Source organism: Cornus florida, unplaced genomic scaffold, assembly GCF_030987335.1.
Source record: "Cornus florida cultivar Cherokee Brave unplaced genomic scaffold, ASM3098733v1 CherokeeBrave_3.0.0_Hap2_Chr02, whole genome shotgun sequence".
In the NCBI taxonomy this organism is placed as follows: Eukaryota; Viridiplantae; Streptophyta; class Magnoliopsida; order Cornales; family Cornaceae; genus Cornus; species Cornus florida.
The window spans coordinates 27,152,763-27,172,738 of record NW_026775572.1 but is presented as its reverse complement, the minus strand read 5'-3'; the positions used below and the strand labels follow the sequence as shown (position 1 = coordinate 27,172,738).

The 19,976-nt window shown below is 34.9% G+C and overlaps 2 protein-coding genes across 4 annotated transcripts; both read right to left on the bottom strand.

Moving 5' to 3' along the window:
• Nucleotides 1–5,555: 5,555 nt before the first annotated feature.
• LOC132294422 (uncharacterized) lies at nucleotides 5,556–8,415 on the bottom strand. 2 transcript variants are annotated; one of them, XM_059792268.1, is made up of 2 exons: nucleotides 7,806–8,415; nucleotides 5,556–6,575 (listed from the first exon to the last, which is right to left on the bottom strand). In XM_059792268.1, exons 1-2 carry the CDS (start codon nucleotides 7,990–7,992, stop codon nucleotides 5,779–5,781), a joined length of 984 nt encoding a protein of 327 aa, XP_059648251.1. In that variant the 5' UTR covers nucleotides 7,993–8,415; the 3' UTR covers nucleotides 5,556–5,778. The 2 variants fall into 2 exon arrangements, with proteins under 2 accessions (XP_059648251.1, XP_059648252.1); XM_059792269.1 differs by having other exon boundaries at nucleotides 6,663–7,945.
• A 1,057-nt stretch (nucleotides 8,416–9,472) lies between these two features.
• LOC132294421 (coatomer subunit delta-like) lies at nucleotides 9,473–18,305 on the bottom strand. 2 transcript variants are annotated; one of them, XM_059792266.1, is made up of 12 exons: nucleotides 18,068–18,305; nucleotides 17,801–17,853; nucleotides 17,590–17,629; nucleotides 16,036–16,274; nucleotides 15,383–15,625; nucleotides 15,101–15,278; nucleotides 12,869–13,173; nucleotides 11,929–12,121; nucleotides 11,680–11,833; nucleotides 10,729–10,791; nucleotides 10,527–10,623; nucleotides 9,473–9,808 (listed from the first exon to the last, which is right to left on the bottom strand). In XM_059792266.1, the coding sequence occupies exons 2-12, from the start codon at nucleotides 17,801–17,803 to the stop codon at nucleotides 9,719–9,721; spliced, it is 1,605 nt and encodes a 534-aa protein (XP_059648249.1). In that variant the 5' UTR covers nucleotides 17,804–17,853; nucleotides 18,068–18,305; the 3' UTR covers nucleotides 9,473–9,718. The 2 variants fall into 2 exon arrangements, with proteins under 2 accessions (XP_059648249.1, XP_059648250.1); XM_059792267.1 differs by having other exon boundaries at nucleotides 16,051–16,274.
• Between the last annotated feature and the right edge of the window lie 1,671 nt (nucleotides 18,306–19,976).

Below are 19,976 nucleotides of genomic sequence, written 5' to 3'. Positions count from 1 at the left end.
GAGCTTATGCTCAACCCTTTATTATTAACATTTTTCAGGAAAAAAAAAGGAAGTGGCGGACAACGGTCCTCCACAGGGTTCGATGGGTCAGTGGACTGTTTTGACATATTTCGTAACTATGATCTCATTTTATTATTATTGTTATTGCTACTTTTTTAAAAAACCCTGTGACGACATGTATATTATATATATTGACCTAGGAAATGACGATAGTGTCCTTAGTTGACCTCGGGTTCGGATAAGGACCCGGTTAGCGATTCGGAACCTCGGGTTTGGGTCGTTACATTTCATGCTGGAAAAGAAAAAAGAAATATGAAAATCTGCGATTTTGTGATGTGGCTATGCCACGTTGGAATCCGAGGATAAGTCGGCAAAATTGATCGGAAGATCTATGATTACTCTTGGATTAATTAGTGTACTCTAATTAAGCACATTTGTTTTAAGTATGCTTGCTTGCCAACTTGACTGTTTTACATCCTCTGCAACCCTAATGGAAGTGTGCTATTGTGATAAAATTGAAAATTAAGTACTGAAAATTTGTATTAATCTATACCAATTATCTGAAAAAGGAATTGAGTTTGATATTAGTTTTTTATATTACCAACTTGTTTGAGCTTTTAGTGCAAATTTGAGCACTAGCAATAAGCCTAAGGTTCTTTTCTTTCAAGTGTGCATGTGCATAGGATCTATTCCATCTTCTTCACTTATGAAAATGAATTCTACTTCATTTAGAATGAAGAGAAAATGTAGTTGACTTCTTAAATCGGCTAAGCTCGATTCAAAAATTGGCAAAAAGAGAACATTCAACTTTCTTTAATGGGTTCAATTGAAAAGACTTTAAAGGGAAGAACAAATTGCAATGAAATTGAAATTTGAATTAAATGGAAAATGAGATTGAAATAAAACTCAAAATAGCTACTTGTAATGAATTAACGTTAATTGAATTTGCAAGAATTTGGAAAATATGGGAATTGATATTGCAAAAGGAATGCAAATAAAAGGGAATAACTAATAAAGGAAAGTTGAATTAAAATATAATAATTAACTAAAGGAAAGTCGAATTAAAATTAAACTAGGAAACATGATTGAAAGAAATTGTATTGATACGATTGTTTGACACCTTTTACAACGATGTTTCTACAATAATTTATAGACAATTATATAGTCCTAAAATGAAATAAATTACTCGATAGAGCTTCCTTGGTGAAAGTCTGATAAATATATTCCCAACCATAATAACGGTTTGGAAACACATTATAATAAGATTTTCCCCTTACCTTAGAGGCTTAGAACAAAAAGGCAGGATAAATTGGATAATCAAAGTGGAATTATTATTCAATTATAGCTGGCCACTTGTTATTCCACATAGTGTATTGCTTGAAATCATTCATGTTACCATGCAATCATTCTGGCTTCATTTTTATTAATTCTTTCTTTTCAAGGAATGTTGATTCAACCTTGCCTTGGACTTGAATGATTTTGCAGAGAAAACTGAGAAAGGGCTATTATATATATATATATATATATATATATATTCAAACACTAATATATGAATCTATGAATGCTCACGCATCTTCCATGTTCTATCTCCAAAATCCCCGCTTCCCGATTTGGATATGCATATTTTGAATTTTAGAGGATAGGATTGGAAATTCCATATATAAATATATCTACCTATATATATATATATATTTATTTATAAAGCAGTTTAATCCTAGGGGATTATCCTTTATAGGGTCTCTCGGCGACGATATATACAATGGACGAAACGATGGAGGAGGATATCAGAATCGTGTCATTAGTACTTGTTGTAGTGAGTTACTGTGTGGTCATTATGGTTTTAATTCTAGAACTTCTACCAGGTTTCTTTGAAGACCCTCTTGGAAGCACAGGCTCTCTCATTGGCTGTTGTATTCTTGCATTTCTTGTAATTCTTTATTGTCTCCTAATTACCTTCTCGCTTTGCAAAGTATTTGTCCTGTTGGCATCAGAGTGCATCAGAAGGTTAAATGGTCTCCGTCATCACCACGAAGAGGACGCGGCCACCAAAAAATTGCTCGAAGAAGAAGCCCACAAAGTATGAAAGTAGGTGGGATAAATGTTTTTAATTATATGGTCGTGTGTCGGCTATCAATCACTTTATCTCTATTAGGATATATTATTTTGTTTAAGTGACCTTATAATGAACTTTTTGGGTGAATTTATTAGTTATTCTAACTTCACTTGAATTACAACAATTTATATATGTATTTTTGTGACAATTGGATTAATTAGTGTATTCTTTTTTCTTTTTTTTTATATTTTATATTTTATTTATTTAAGGGGCTGCAAATAGCCCCCACAAAGTGCGTGGGTGTTGGCTTGATCCCGAGCTAATTGACCACATTTGTGTTTAAGCAGGCTTGTTGGTACAACTTGGCTGTTTTTGTTTGATTAGCTTAGAAGTATAACTCAACATTGATTATAGTAAATTTGTTAAGAAATAGTCCTAAAAATTGTGGGTAGGTGTTTTCATGTTAATAAATTGTGGGGATGGCGATGGTTTATTTTTCCTTAGTTTTTATTTCACAGTTGGAGCACATTTCTTAGGATGAGATTTCTAGGGTTTCTTATCCTAGTGAGGTAGAGGGTGTGTTATGCCTTCAAGAGTTTAACCTATGGTTTCTTTGAGTTTTATGGGCATGTGGTGTGTTATGCATGCATAGTGTGAGTTGTGTGCATGGTTTTAATACGTATAGTGATGATAGTCATTGATAATGATGATTACATGATTTGTATTAATGAAATCATGTTCACAATGTTCAATTGTATCATTAATATTAGTATATGTGATTGCCTTAATGTCTATGCATGTCTATGCATGTGTATATTCATTGTTCACCTCATGTGAGCTTACTTTAATTTTCCAAGTATATGTTCTATGTCTATTATTTGTGTTCTATATATGAATATATCCTTAGAGGCATGCTTATGTGAAGCTATGTGAGTCATTGCACTCTTTATGATTGATAAAATGCTCACGTGAGTTAAATTGAGCATTCTTGATTATATAATGCAATAACTTATGTCAATGCATAGATGAGCATGCCATCGTAGTGATTGAAGCTATAGGATATGATATATATGGATATCATTTGCTTATGTGCGCTTGTGAAGTGATAAACGTGATTATTAAAGTGTATGTGCTACTTTGTGTATTGGATGTTGATTTTGGGACACTCGAGAATTTGTTACTTTGATGCGAGGCCTCGATGCTCACGGGTGAAACATGGTTTTCCCATTTTACAAGGCCACTGTTTTGTTCCCGGCGGGTCAATAGTCCGAAAAAACTATTCTTTTACCCGTGCCTTCAGTAGGGATGTCCGCGGGTGTGGGTGTGTTCGGAGTTATCCCATTTGATGATTTCGAATATTTATTTACAAGTTAGCATCCATGTGTAGTTGCGACATGGGATTTGATTTATATTTCATTTTCTTTGTATATGCTTACTTGGAATGAAATGGGTTTATTTATGGTTCTCTTACTAGTTCATGATCATCCTTTTAGGACTTCCTTGGACTAGACGTTAGGGAGCATGTCCCTTGCATTGCTTAGCCCACGTCATGTTTGTAGGATTCAAAGGAACATAGTTTATTTGTATAACATAATTCTTATTGAGCACTATTTGCGCACCCCATTTATATTAATCTTTTTAGGACCGAGCGGTGCCATGAAGGACTCTCCTCATCCATAGTTGTGATGTAGCTTGGAAGGACTTTTGGCATGCTCTGTGTAGCATTTTTGTTAAACTTGGACTATATGTATGAATGATGTAATTTGAAGAAACTTGATGTATTATGTATATCAGTAAGTAGCCATGTTATGATATGTATGATTATGGTCAGTTTAATTTCATATTGCTGATGATTGCTAGCATATTAGTTATGGTATTGGCCTTGTTGACCTTTATTTTTTACCTGAAATGAGAGGGGTTGTACCCCATTATCTTCGTATTCATCATGTGTGTGGATTTATAGTCATTCTCATATTCATTTAGGCCTTCATCTTGGCATTTAAATTTGTTAAGGTTTAGAGTAGAGTTAGTCAACTAGGGCAACATGTTAGTCTTTGGGTTCATGTGGGGTTAGTCTACTGGTCCTTGAGTTAGTCAACTAGGGATGTTAGTCAATTGTGGCCTTGAGTTAGTATACTAAGAGGTGGTTTTCAGTAGCCATGATTATGGAATCCAGAGGTTAGTCGACTGGACGTTGAGTTAGTCAACTGGGGCACTGTTAACATGAAATTATTATGTATTCATTTATTTTGGGCATTCCTTAGGGGCCGTTTGGGGGATCTTCTCATAGTTATTTTAATCTTGTTTTAAAGTTCTAATGAGGGTTGTTTGTCTACCTATTTGGTGATATGTCACATCGGTCTTTTGTTTTAGCAAAAAAACATTATATTATGCGACAAAATTCCTGTTTTTAATCCAATCTTTCTGAAACGTTTATGAAAATTTTCCATGTTGTCACCATCTATGAAAATGATTTGTTTTGACATTTCAAGATTAAAAATCATATAATTATCGAGAGAGAGAGAGAGAGAGAAAAAAAAAAAAAAAAAAAAAAAAATGATGCATTCATGTGACGTCGTGGTTTCATTAACATCGTGAGGATTTGTATATCCATTATTTGAATGGGATTAGGGAGTTATTACTCGTGAGGTTAAGGACCTACATAGGTTGACGGGTCTGATTTTGCTTTCGCATTGTGGACTTGGGTATCGGGTCCGATTTACTTTCATTTCTCTCTTGCACTAGATCATCTAGATTTGGGGCGTGATATGAGCATTATCTGACTTGCATAATCACATGGAAATGAGTTCTACTTCATTTAGAATGAAGCTAAAAAGACACATAACTCAATGCTACAGATTGATTATGTAACGGAATGGAAAATAGGAATAAGAACCATTATTTGATGCCGGAATTTCTGGCCTGCAAAATGGTCCTTACTCATCAGTTATTCGATGAAACATCTTTTAAGGTTTTCATTTTGTTTTAGTAGCTACTTTGCTATTTTTTTACTTGGTGTTCGATATTGGTTCTTTATATTACCAGTTTGTTTGAGCTTCCTAGCAATAAGCTAAGGTTTCTTCATTTTATTTCTTTATACTCTACAGGATATATTGAAATTAAGTGAGGATCCTTCTTACTAGTGACTTCTGTTTCACGAAACGTGGGTCTACCCACTCAGTTACTTCAACTCTTGTTTTTGTTGTGACATGTGGTAGACAGATCTTAACTACAGCAAGCAAAAGAAAAGTTCAGAGTGGTGCAAAATAAGTGTCAGTTTCAGAGTTCAATGCCATTCAAGAGCTCTACTTCATTCTGTCAAGTTTTGCAGCTTTTATTATAAAGTTTTTGTTTTTCCTCGATAATGCAATATTTATATTAATATTTAAAACTGTTAAACTTATGCCTAGAGTTTTTTTTTTTTCAATTATTGATCACTTTAAATATCTTAACTATTTAGTTTATTTTGAACTGTATACATAATAAACCTTTGCCAAAGCACTTAAAAATAAATAAACAATCATTTGATCAGAAAAAAGAAAGAAAACGATTGGTGTTAGATTTACAAGTATAGTTTGTACATTTCAATAATCAAATTAAAACGAAAAATGTATTCTTTCCCACCCTACGCTTTCTTTCTTTGTCTTTTTTCAATGTTCCATAGTCAACAGTCTATATAATGCTTCTTCACAAGCAACAGGCAAATGAAAACTAATCCTTGCCTATTACTGAGGACTTGGTGAGAAACTCTCAGTTCTGTGTGAGAAACTGTCATTTCTGTCAAACCTTCTATCAGTATAACCACTACATTTGTCACAGGGTCCTCCACTTCCCCCACTGTGCCTAGGCGAGTGATGGTGGTAGATTGGGGCGGCGCCAAACATTTGGTACCTCCAAGACTCCGCCCTCTCCACTGACCTAACCGAGATTAACTTCTCGGTTGGCATGCCGCCTCCTCTGTGAGGTTGGTACCCATGGCAGGGTTGTAGGGATTGTCGGAGGTGGTTCGGGTAGTGACGGTGGTGGTGCTGGTGGATATGGTGGTGGTTGTTGTAGTGTTGTTGGCTGTTGGGACCGCACAAGCTAGGTGAGCTCTGGACTTTATGCATATGAAATTGCTGCCCATTCAATACTAACATGTTGTCAATGGCACAGCTTTCTTGGGATTTCGGGGATGAGCCCGTGGATGAAATGGTGTGGGGTGGAGGGTTTGGATTGGTACTGGAGGTATGTTTTGCATTATTAGCACGAATGATTCCATTAATGGCATCAATGTAACGCTGCTCAAGCGAATGTGTGTCCATGGGATGGGTTTGGTTGTCCATTACAATTGGGTTGGCTGGGAAGAGGAAGGCTCGAAGCCTTAAGGTCCCTGTACTTTCATGGCGGTCATATTCTTCAAGCATGTGGCGGACATCCTCATCGGATTTTACCGAAACGAGGGTATCAAGGTCCTCTGGAATTAATTGATACTTGAGGACCATTTCACCATCAAATAGATTGCTAAGTTTCGCCATTAGTTCTGTGACAAAGAAATGAAAACTCGTAAATTGATTTTGAACTCGAAAGACTGTCACCAAAAAAAAAATTTTTTTTTAATGGTACTTACACATTCATGTCTCCACTGATGCACAAACCTCTAATCTCTCTTTGACAAATAGGGATAAGGGTATGATACCGCTGAGACATTGGTCCGTTAGTAATTATACTAATCTTTAATCATTTTAGTTTATCACATGGATTATGGATTACAAGTAGGTTTATCAGATTAGTCTCTTGTCAGTTTCTTTATCACTTACATATATTAAAGTACATTCACGAATTTACTATTTTTATTTTTATGAGATCAAATGAAACTTGCAGTTGGTGGATCTAATAGGAGCAAAAAATTTCGGTTGGAGGCCAAAGTAGTAATTCTAATTATAAATACAGAAAATTATTATAACATATTGACTTGAAATATAAGTCCTTAAAGTAAGTCTATTACGAGCATACTCTCATTACATTCTTGTAATTGTTAGTTACAACGAATTAGGGATGTCAATGAACTGAGCTCTTGATTAATAACTCAGGCTCGTTCATTAAGTAAATGAGCTGATCCCGTACAATATTGGACTTGACTTGCGCAGGCTCGTAAATATAAATTCGTGTAGGCTCGTATGTGTTCGTGAACATAGACTAGTGCAGGACTTGTAAACATGTTCCATTAACGCAAGTCCGTGAACATGTTCATGAACATAGAGTTATGTAAGCCTGTATACATTCATGAACAAGCCAAATGATTTTGAATAGAGCTTAAATTGAGTTTGAGGGACATTTGTTATTAAACGAGCCGCACCCGAGTTCAGCTTTTTGAACTCATCACAATTCTTAGTTAAGCCCACAAACTAACGAGCCCAAACAGGCTCAAGCTCGGCTGGGCTCGACTTGATTCATTTGCACCCTAAAATGAATAACTTTTCTTGTTTATAATGTAACATAAATAATGAAAAATATATCACCTAAAAAATAGAAGAAAAAAAAAAACTTAAATAAATAAGAGGAAGAAACTAATACCTAAAAACGAAAATAGAAAGAAAAACAAGCTGTCAACCTATAAATGAAGTTGTTATGTAGCGCGAACATTCTTTTTTCTCTCTGTGGAATTTATATTCAGTAAAATTTTAAATAAGATCAATGGTACAATGCCTAGCATTATTCATGTGTGTGTGGTATATATAACAAGACAATATGATGATTGAAGTGTGCTTACCGGAGAATTTGACGTCTCTGGGGACAGAGACGACGCGGGTCTCGCCGCCGACGTACTTGAGGTAATCGTCGGCGGGCCTCGGCAGTATTTTGCCGCCATGACTACACAAGAACTTCACCTTATTTCTCGGCGACTCCGGCACTGGCACCACCATTATTTCGTCGGAACCGCCAACTTCCGCGTCCATCACCTAACCGGTCCGCCGCCGCAAACGATTCAAATGTAGTTTCGTAATAAATTGGAAAAAACGCAAATTGTAGAAATTGGAGTCTTCAAATAGCAGAACAGTTGCTCAGAACGCCCAAACCCTAAATTGCTTCCTCGAATTCTTAGTCAAAAAAGAAACCGCCACCGCCCATACCATACATATCAAACCAACAAAAAATCAAATGGTTTGAGAAATTGTAGTTCATGCGAGCTCAATTATGGTGAAATACGTATACATTTTGAGAGAGAGAATTGTAGATACAGAGAGAGAATGTGAATTGTGGAAGAATAAGATTCTCTCTCTCTCTCCTCTTCCGCTACTTGGATGCCGCTGTTGTATGCAAATTTCTATATTTCACCAACCTCTGGATAATATAAGTTTTCGTATACTATATAATTACACCTATTGTTTTATGGATATGACTAAAATAGGGTATTTGTTTCTAATTTTGGGTGTCCTTTTCAGATAATTCTGCATTGAGACTTGGTCTTAAGACGTCCACTTGGCAATATAGAACCAGAGAAATGAAAATTGAAAAAGGGTATTTGGGTAGTTACGCTAACTTTCGTTGACTTAGCACAAGTAGCTTAGTGAGTCTTCTGAATTGAATCGTAAATTCGGATGGGGTCTTTTGAAGTGTGTGCAAATTGTGGATTCGATTTTTATAAAATGCATAAACACTCGAGCTTAGGTTGATTCTTCGTCTTCCTAACTAAACTTGCTCTTATACGTTTCACCGTATATCTGTACGTAACGATTAACAATTACATTAGTATATCACTGTTTCATGACAAAACACTTCCAACTGAACCTGTTCTTATGTAACCGTGTCTTCTTATGTAACAATGACAAAACACCTCCAACTGAACCTGCTCCTGTACGCTTTCATCCTATAGCTGTTATGTAACAATTATTAACAATTATGTGTTCATTTTCTTCTTATGTAACAACTAAGCAATTACATCGTATCATTTTTTTTTTCCTCCTATATCTGACATGTGTCTTCTTATGTAACAACTAGCAATTACATTATATCATTGTTTTAACTGTTGCCACTAACAAACAGATTTCATGGTTTGGGCCTCTGTCTGCTGGATATTAGGATTAATGTTAAACAAAACCCCAAGATGCTACAGGTCCTTTGGCGCAAAGTAAAAAAATTCAATTACTATTAAAACATATTCATATTTTATATTAAAAGCACAAATGTCGCGCCTTTAACAACACCGATTAGGATGATCTCTTTGCTGAACTCCTCCAACAGGATTTAATAGTTCAGATTATATACGATGTATGATGACTACAAATAAAGTCATTATAAATAAACAACGGTGGAACAAGTGAGTGGTGCTTCTTATACCACCTGTAGATACATCTAGGTCGGTAACTGATAGATATTTAATCCAGAATTTGGTGATGGTAGTTTCATCATTTCAAGTTTACAAGTATAAACCAAAAGGGAACAACAAACCAAAAGTTCCTTTATCCCATATATAAACCAATAATTGAGAATTAAAGCCAGGTTCCATGCTAATGAATGAAACTAACAACAATTTTCAGCACACTTTTTCCCGAATTGAGTATCAAATGAAATGTGAAAAGAAACAAAAATGAAAACTGTGTCTTGCATCCAAAACTACTATATAACATCTCTGACATAGTAGAGACCTTCGCAACCTATTTGCTGGCACAGGGCAAACATCAGTCACACAACTTGGTAGTTCTCTGTAGATAGAAGTGTTCTCTGAGTAAACTTGGGAGAAGGTCCACCTTTTATTGGCAAGATAGTAAGGACCTGTGAACAAATATTAACATTCGATTATTATGCACGTGCACCGCAAGCCCTTCTCTGCTTATACTAAAAACATTTTTAAAAAACACTAAATAAATAAATACAGTTGAATATATTAACTTCCTTGAATATCTTCATAAACAACAATTAAGTTGGTTGAACTAAGAGGGCATTGCAGGAATCGGGAACATGTACAACCAGAAACCAAAAATCCTTGTCATGCATGCTTGGATCGGTAATATCACAACCATCAATTCGTGTATTAAAAAAAAGGGAGAACAATGACTCTTCACTTCCTTCCCCCAAACCAACTTTTCAATTACATTCGTCAGTTCTGATATTTACAACTTCAAAAAGGTTAAGTCAGCTTCAACAGAAGAAAGCACACCAGAGTTTTACTAAAGCAAAAATGTAGTCTCCAATTTCCTTTCCATTTCAATGACACTGTTCTACAATCTCAGCACCTAATATCCTAGATATCTTTTCTGGTAACTTATTAGTATAGTATATTAAAAATGTGCATAACTCTGTGAGAATGTGTGTGTGTGTGTGTGTGTGTGTGTGTGTTGTTAAGGACACGGTACATAATATGTGCTAGACATTATACATGCAAAAAAAATGTCAAACAAAATCTGGCACGGGAATGATACCTTACAGTGTTATTTGTTCAGAAAATAGCATGATACAGTTAAAAGAGGGGAAAGAAAAAAGAAAGGCAAACCTTTAAGTCACTGAATGTACTAGCAGCAGTAAAACGCACAGAAATGGGAAAAAATACTGATGTATCTGCCGGAGGAACAACAAACTCCATTGATCCACTGCCAAGTTATTCAGTACAAAATTAAAAACCAAACAAGCACCACTAATCCAGAATGCATAGAAAAAGCAAGTTCTATACAAAAAAAAAAAAATTCAATGCTGACCTGCGGTTGGAGTTGTCAATGAGAAGTATGGACCACTCCAAAATAGAATTTCTCGAGTCAAATCTGCAAGGAAGAACACATTGGTATTGTATACTCAGATTCATGAGACACCCAAAAAAAGGAACAGAAAGGAGAAAGAAAACAGTTTGAAACCAGTTTAACAATGACTTGATGACCGCATCATGTTAAACTATAACAAGACTTTGACAAAAAGTTCCCCCTCCTCTTTTTTCTTTTTCTTTTTCTTTTTCGTTGTACTGGTTGGTGCAATTGTAAAAGGTCAGGCTGCCATGCATCAGAATGCATGTTTGAGTCTGAGGGTAACCGATTTGTACAAAAAATGCCAAAATGTAGGTCCACTCCCAATCCATCCTCTCAGTACCCTCAATTATTGGGCACCGCATTAGGTAACGACCTATTGGTTGAAAGCTGAATAACCTGACATATAATGAAAATAACTGTTCCTGCTGACATACATGACCGTTCACTGTTTTGATATTATTATTCTATTATTTATAAAGGTACAAGACAAGCTGAATAAGCTAATACATCTTGTCTTTTTACCGAAAATGGTCATTTTCCAGTAATTCAACATGGTAAAGTAGGACAAAAATAGAGGTGCGGAATAATAATCAGAAAGGATCTACGCCTTTCCACTGAGTATTTACCCCCACCCCAACCCGGGGAAAAAAAAAAAAAAAAACCTTGCTTTTCATGTGACAGTAATCTTTCCCAGCTATAAAACATATAATATAAAACTGAAACTATGATGGAGCTTTTAGCAATGTTGTTGTTTCTAATAGTTACCGCTTTCCACCAAAAATTGAAATAAAAACAAATTTTAACCACAATCCATCACTGCAACGAATAATATCATCTCCAAAACGCTAATGATTTCATTTCATAACATTATACAACATAACAGTATGGCAATATAAGTTGATATTGCACCTCCATTCGCCATCTATCTGCCTTACACCGGGCGCCTCTCTGAGTGCTGGAAGAGGAACCGAAATCACAACATTCTGCAAATCAAACATTGATGAAGCTTCGTACTCGATGCTAACATAAGTATCTTTTCCAGAAACAGAGGGCCAGCAGTTGACTGAGACAAAAATAGAATTAAAATAAATTACAAAGGCATGAAGATAAAAGCAAACCAATAATTAAAAAGACAAGTGGCTTAAAATGCGAACCCACTTGTCAATGGCACAACCGACTCGTCTACTGTTTGCATTCTCCACTTTAAGAGACCAACACCATCACCAGCTTGACCAGTTGGAAATGGCCTGTTAGGGTCTTTAAGGCCTAATATATTCTCATTGGAAAACAACTCCTTGTTGATGTTCGGGTGTGTCTTGAAAAGGATGCCTGGATTACCCCCCGTCTCGATCTGAAAGTAAGGCACAGTATAGTAAACATGGCACTAGATAAAGAATGTGAACCTATATCTACACAGTTTAACATTAAAACCACCAAAGGAGTATACCTCAAAGGCCATTAAATGTGATGAATCTTTAACATCACATATATTGTGAAAGCCTTTGTTACATGAACTCTCCTATACCTCTCGACTTACATATGTCGAAATGACATGACATGAGAACTAATACGGGAATGCCCAACATATAAACCCAAATCGGACACCCTAATCCTCTATATGTAATGATGGGGGGGAAAAAAAATTGCTATTTCTGAAATAGACGAAACTCAATTTTTCACTACATCCCATTTGATTTAAATTCTAAGTACACACTTAAAGAACATGTATGCTACATCATTTTATAACATATAATGTGTTTAAATGTGCAAGGAGTCCAAGTAGTGTCCACATACTCATACTCAACTATTTGCACACATTTCAAGTCAAATTCCCATATTTTAAAGTTCAGGATCCAGGGAGTTCTAATCCTTAGACACCCAGGGGGGAAAAAGAAAAAAATTCTAATCCTTAAACGCATTTGCACCTAAGTCCATGTAACAAAATTGAAAGGTAAAAACGTAGTTTTCTATTTAAGCTGATTTAACCATGATGTGTCCCAACAACCTGCACACGCAACCGTGTGCACCCGCCCACCCACCCACACCCACCCGCGCACGCACATACAGAGAGAGAGAGAGAGAGAGAGAGAGAGAGAACCTGAACTTGGATAAGCCCATCATCCTGGTTGAGAATTTGAAGTGACAAGGTTCCCTGAACATCAAAGTTACTCACGCCACCATCTCGCTTTAATGTCACATTAAGCTTCTCTTCAGCAGTTAATGTGATGGGATCAGTGGGTAGTGGAGCAGCTGATCTGGACTGACTGGCACTTGGACGCACATCCTCAAGGATCACTTCACCTTCAGCTTTCAAAGATTCCAAAAACTGGTTTGTCTTTTGTGATTTACCAAGCTGCATACCAAGACCTTTTGGAGGAGCAGTAGCAGATGCAGATGGACGTCCTGATGATGCAAATTAAAATAATTAAATTTCTCTGTGTTAAAATCAATCAATAATCTCTTGCAGTTCTTTCTGAAGAAGGATCTTCAATTCATGAAGGGCAACCAACACCAACAATTAAAAGACAGGGAGGACAATATAATAATTGCAACATTAGCAACTGATCTCAGTAATCTAATTCTATGACCTAATCAAAATGGTATTTTCAAAAGAGGCATCTTTGAGATAAAAATCTCACTCAACAGAAGCAGATGCTATCCATGTGGATGCAAGTGGTTAGTCATTAGGGATCAGAACTAATGTGGGAAAGTTACAAGTGCTCTGAATCTCATATTCATGAACCAAAAGATGGAGGAGCCAAATTAAATGTCTTACACATAATAGAATGTTTTCCACTGAATATAATGACAGACACATTTTATCCTACTTTGCATAACAGGAGTCTGTCATGGAAAGAATAACGCTACATTAGTTATTGAGGAATTTAAAATTATTAGCTTTCGAGTTCAATTATTTAAGGAGTATATTCTTAGATCTAGATTTAATAGTTTAGATTTTGATATCAAGAAGATGTATAGATTGATTTGAGTGTCTTAAACAGGTGGAATTCAAATAGTAATGTGAAAGGTGTTATTTGAAATCGATGCCAACAAGGATTCTAGTTACACAATGTTCTTAACAAAATATATCTCCCCCGTCACTCTGCCATCCCCTTTAGTCACCCAATCTAACACCTATACCCAACCTACATTTAAAACCCAAATTCCTTCATTTGAAATCCACTGATGCATCCAAAGGTACCATAAAGTAACTAGATTTGAAGTTAACATCTAAACATCAACCCACACTTTTTTTAAACACATTGCCAAATTGAAAAGCATCACAGAAACCATAAAGCAGATATTTGCACTGAGATCCACAATAACAAATATGAATATACGAGACAGAATAATAACTTGGCCTCACTGATTAAATTTTCAGTTTACGCTTTTCTACCACATTTTTTCATCTCATTGCAAAGCATGCAATCAATTTCCCACATACTGTTTAAAAGTACATAGATCAAACAGTAGAGTCTACTTATAATTGAAATTGTAACCTTAAATCATAAAAAGTTTCTTTACCTCTCAGCTAGTATTCAGATAAGCTTCTTTGCATGTGTTTCATTAAGGTCCATTACAAATTCAGTTGGCAGTTCGAGAAATATGGATTTAATATCCCATAGTTATATAATAAGATATTAAGTCAATGAACAAAAGCAAAGTATGTTGATTATGTAAGATAAATTGGTGGAAAAAAAAATGTAAAATAAAGTCTGGGCATTACACCAACACTGATACATCATAGCAACCGAGAAGAAATAGAACCCATTGAGTGCAACTGCAAACAATTCCTTGGGGCTACGCCTTCGCAGTGATACTCCACGACTTACCCGGCCTAGGGTGCCGGAGGCGCCCTTCCTAGGTCCTTGGGGTTTAGTTAAAAACCCCAGGTTAATCTTAAAAAAATTTAAAAAAAACCTCCATTCTTATTCCTAGAAAGGGACCAAATGATTTTAGGGAAAACACAAAAAACAGTACTTGAGGAAACTTGTGTCAGATTTAGATCACATATGGAAATTATTCAGATATATATAAAAATAAAAATAAAATAAAAATATGCTACATCTAAAACTAAAACAACCAATAAAAATAGAACAAAACTAATACAAGTACTATATTCTCTTCTAAACTTAAGGGACGTGAAAGAATGACAAAGTTCAGTACAATAGTCCATAGTTTTTCATCTGATGAAAGTTTTATCTGTGACAAAAACATTTGACCAGCTCCTATATAGCTGTCACCAATTAATTATATAGTATGACCTCATATAAAACAAAGATCAGATTCAACGCGCATTTTTGAACTTGACAGATAAAAGGGCACAAACCTTTAGGCTTGGTAGAAAATGAATCGACATCAGTGCTTAATCCAAACCCAGAACCACTTCCAAAACCAGTTCCACTGCTAGATATGCTCATATCACTACTAAAACCGCTATCAATTCTACCAGAACCCATCGACTGCAGAGACATAAACCCTCCTTTGTCACCTCTGTTCTTTTCAATCTGCAAAGTATTTATGCACGATTTTTTAACATAATTTACAAAAACACAATAATAATGAGAAGAGGGAACCTAAGCATATTACTTTTAGGGCCCCAAGCAATTACCTTGCTTTTGTCAATTTCGCTAGCTTTGCGCTTCATGACATCCTTAGTTTCATTTATCTTGCTCTGCAGTACCAGCTTGTGCAATTTCTCCTCGTGACTCTCCATCTCACAGTACTGCTTAACCTGTGCAACAGTTACATTTTCCTTGTGCCCAAGGGAGATAACTTCATCAAAAGCAAAGATCAGCTCAAAAGCTGTTCTGCAAATGCCATCCTCCTCCAGAGAGAGAGAATATTCAGGAACCTATACACAGTTAAAGAAACAATCTTATCTCTATGTGCTATATCCTTAATAAATGAATATCTTGATAGGCATCACCCCTGAAAAAATCTTCTGTGCAATTATTTAGAACAGTGTGCAAAGCACCGGTAATACTTCATAAGAGAGAAGTAAGAGTGTACAACGACCACGAGGCACAACCTTTCTTCTTCGTCTTCTTCTTCTTTTTTCTCTTTTCCATTTATTTTGTTTTATTTCTTTATTTTTATTTTTTTGGGTGGGGCTGGAGGGGACTAATGACTGGTCAACAATAGAGATTCAAATTCAGAAAATGGACGCAGATGTCAAGACAACCTCAATTCTTTCTTATTTCAGTAAATTGTGATTCATACCTCGCATCAATAATTCAAATAAAAAAAGTAATTATCATATACCAACATAGAGGATACAAGTTTTGAGAGCAGCCTCAGTGTCTCCAAATCTTCAAGGATGTTGCTTTGTTTGTTTGTTACAAGCAGCAAATACAAGGACTCAATTGGCTGGTAAACATAGCGCACATTTTCAGTCTCAATATACGTATGTTGTTTTCCTGTTCCAACCAACTTGGGGAAAGCTGCAAGAAGCCCCTCAATTCTGATGCGAGACATATCAACGAATTGCCTCGAAACAAGGGCTGCGCAAAATTAAATCATAAACTGTAAGGTGCATCTAGATCAAAACGCACAACTCTAACAAATGCATGCACACACAGATGGTCAACAAAATAGAAGACTAAAAGAATAGGATATGCCCAAACAATACACCCAACAATATCAACTTTGGATAAATAAAATTCAACATGAAGTCAGTTCTCTAAAAATGTACAGTAACTTATCTAAGAATTAGAGATATAAATATATAAATCGATAAAAGCACGTCAGACAAAAAAAAAAAAAAAAAAAAGCACGCGCACACACAAATACAGCAAGAAAAAGGGACCCCCCATCAACAAATTGTTTAAGGAGCGCATCCAAATTAGAGACTATGTTTCATGTTCCACAACGAATAAGTACATTCTTTTCTAGCAAAGTCCTTGAGCACAAAAGTGGATCAGCCAATAGTCACCCCCTACCAGAAAAAGAGGCATTAAACTCTAAAATAACCTCAATTTAGAAAGCATCAAGGACAATAAACACTCCTTTAAATCCCACAGAATAAAGATGTCAACTTATTTTATATATTATCATAACACTTGATGCATGGGAGTATCCAAATACCAAATACCTTGCAAGTGTATTGGAATAAGTAGAACCAAAACAAAACATGAATCACGATTGATCATAATACCACCAAAATCATGGCAAATGATTGTTAAAATTGATATCCTAGTGTGAAAATTCTCAATGCTCCCAAATCAATTGTCCACAAAGGGGGAAAGATTACGTAGTATATCTCCCAAAGTTATGTAAATATGTGCTCCCGCATAATTATACGACTCCAAAATATGTAAAAAAAAAATAAGTGCCACTTAAAATGAGGTTCAGTATTTCATTTTCAGTTTTATCAAACACCACCTAAGCTTCTTTCTCGTTGAATGAAAAAACAGATAATACACAACACAAATTGAACAAACAAAATAGTATTCCTGCAGCAGTAAACCCTAAACAGTTGGGTTAGCTTCCTACATTTGAGTTAACTGTTATGAAACAAATACAAAAGCACTATTCATATAAGTACAACCAGATGCTGCCAAAGCTAATTCAAAAAAATCTAAAGAAGCAAAGCCAGAGTATCTGTGAAAGTATGTTTCTAGATGTAAATGAACAGGAAGGACTAAATTAAGCATACAAGGTTCATTATCTCACAAGCTGACCCAAATTAGAGGACAAGTAATTGAACTTTACAGATTTCGTTTCACTTCTTTGTTAGAGTGACGGATATAACATCAATAAGAAAAAAAATGCAAATTCCAAATTATTTCAAGAAAATGAAATAATTAGTGAATTCACCTTTGCCCGATTTACTTATAATAGAAGCTGCAAGTACAACCTACATCACAAACAAATAGAATAATTAGTTAGAAAAAAAATTAATTAATTAATTAATTTAAAAATGCAATAAAAAGACAACCATAAATACTGATAATCCAAGTTATATAAATTTTACAATATGTAGTTTCCACCCAAGAAGATCAAAGAATAGAGTCAACATAATGATTACCATCTTAACCAAATCAAAATCCGAAAATCACCGTTTAGAAAGCAGCAAGAAATCTGTATTCCAGAGAACAAGAGCAAATTAAAATTTGGCAAACATAAACTAAATGAGGCACAACCGATTCCACGAGAAGGAATCTATATAAACATAAGCATGCATACATGCACACACACACACACACACATATAATCCCGAATATATAGATCCAAGCAATGCAGATCATAACTGAGGCTGATTTCACAAATTAAAGAATAAAAGAGAAACCCTAACCGGAGATTTGGCCAATCTGCTGATCTTCGTCCCAATGCGATTTTGATTGGAAACTGAGAAAAAGAAAAGAAAAAGATTGAATCGAAAGCTCTAGATCTGAAACGGAGATGGAGAAAACTAACAAGAAATTGATCAGAGTGAGACTAGATCTATATAACGGCGAAAACTGAGTGATACTTTTAGAGAGAGAAACAGTAAGAGAGAATTTGAGAGAGCGCAAATTGGAGAGATTTACCTCAAATAAAAATTGAAGGAGTTGATACGATTTACTGTTGGTCGTTCCTTCCAAATCTTGCCATGTCATCGTCCAGGTCGTGTGAAAAAAAAAAATCGTCCAGTTCGTGAGTTGAGGGAAATTAATTCCATAACGTGATTGGACCTATTACAGACTACCACGTAATTAAAAATAAATAAATAAAATTAACATATTTAGTAACAGCGCAGTTTATAATTTGCTAGAGCATTTCTCCTCCAAAATGTTATATTTTCATGTTAAATTTATATTTTGAAAGGTGTTACATTGTTAAAATGTTATATTTTTAAAATTATGCTCCAATGGTGTATCTCTTCTAAAATGTTATTTTTTTTTACATAACAATCATTTTATATTTTGAGAGACATTGGAGTGCCTTATTTTCATTTTAGCAACTTTTTCCACTTTCTATATTTTTAGTTTAAGAGGTTAGAGTATCTCCAATGCTCTTCTATTTTGGGCTCTCAAACCTCTAACTTGAGAGATGGTGAAAAAAAGGGTCTCCAATGGCCTTTCATTTGGCCTCTCAAAATTTGAAAATCTCAAATTTTCTCTCAAAACAAAACAAGAATTACAGACCTTGATTTGTTGATTTGTTGATTTAGAAAAAAAATTAAAACAAAATACATACAATTTAGCAGTCGGAGAGAGAGAGAGATAGGAAAAAAATTAAAACAAAACAAAATACATACAATTTAGCAGTTGTAAAGAGAGAGAGAGAAAAAAAACAAATTAAACAAAATACATACAATTTAGCAGTTGCAGAGAGAGAGAGGCCAAGCTTAAGAGTTGAGAGAGCGGCTGAAGCTTGCGAACGGCGAACCCAAACTGGAACAGCAGGCAATGTAAACTGAAAGGTATGGGTTTTTGAACAATCTGAAATGATATGCCGATATGGGTTTTGATCTTTTGATTCTTGCAGACAGATAGATAAACTGAAATCTATGGGTTTTCAACTTCTGATTCTTATAGATTTTCTAGTTTGTAGTTGTAGAGAGAGAGATAGAGAGAGGGGGAGTTCTGAGTTGAGAACGATAATAAAGATGGAGGCAATTGGGGAGGCTGAAATGATTTGCCCTAAAAATATATATATATATTTAATAATAATATACTCAAATATATATAATATACATATATATATATATATATATATAATATGAATTTTCGAAAAAAAAAATCAAATATATAAATTTATACATATATATATATATATATATATATATATATATATATATATTGGTCCTTTTTTGACCAGATATTTCAAATTTTTGTTTCTTTTTAATTAGGCTTAATTTTAGTTTCATTCTAAAGTCTACAACTTGATTTGGAATGTGCCTAATATTAATATTACTGATGCAAATATGAATGGTGGGAATGGTAATTGAAAAAGAATAGTGATTGTGTTAAAAAATAGCATATTGTATGAAATGAACTATTGGAGCATAATTGCGAAAATGTAGCACTGTAGCACCTGTCAAAATATAGATTTGGCAGCTGAAAATAGCTTTTACCATTGGAGATGCTCTTATTTGAGAGCTGCTATATTTGAGAATCTCAAAATATGATAGGTCTTTTGAGAGTCCATTGGAGTGCCTTATTTTGAGAGCGCATTGAGTTTAAAAGGCCATCTAATATATACATATATATATACACACA

Coding starts and splice junctions, on each gene's coding strand:
- LOC132294422 (XM_059792268.1), bottom strand. CDS start 7,992: ATGGACGCGGAAGTTGGCGGTTCCGACGAAATAATGGTGGTGCCAGTG. Junction 6,576..7,805: donor CAGAGACGTCAAATTCTCCG/GTAAGCACACTT, acceptor TCTTTGTCACAG/AACTAATGGCGAAACTTAGC.
- LOC132294421 (XM_059792266.1), bottom strand. Junction 16,275..17,589: donor TATAAGTAAATCGGGCAAAG/GTGAATTCACTA, acceptor AATTTTGCGCAG/CCCTTGTTTCGAGGCAATTC. Junction 15,626..16,035: donor AACTTGTATCCTCTATGTTG/GTATATGATAAT, acceptor AACTGTGTATAG/GTTCCTGAATATTCTCTCTC.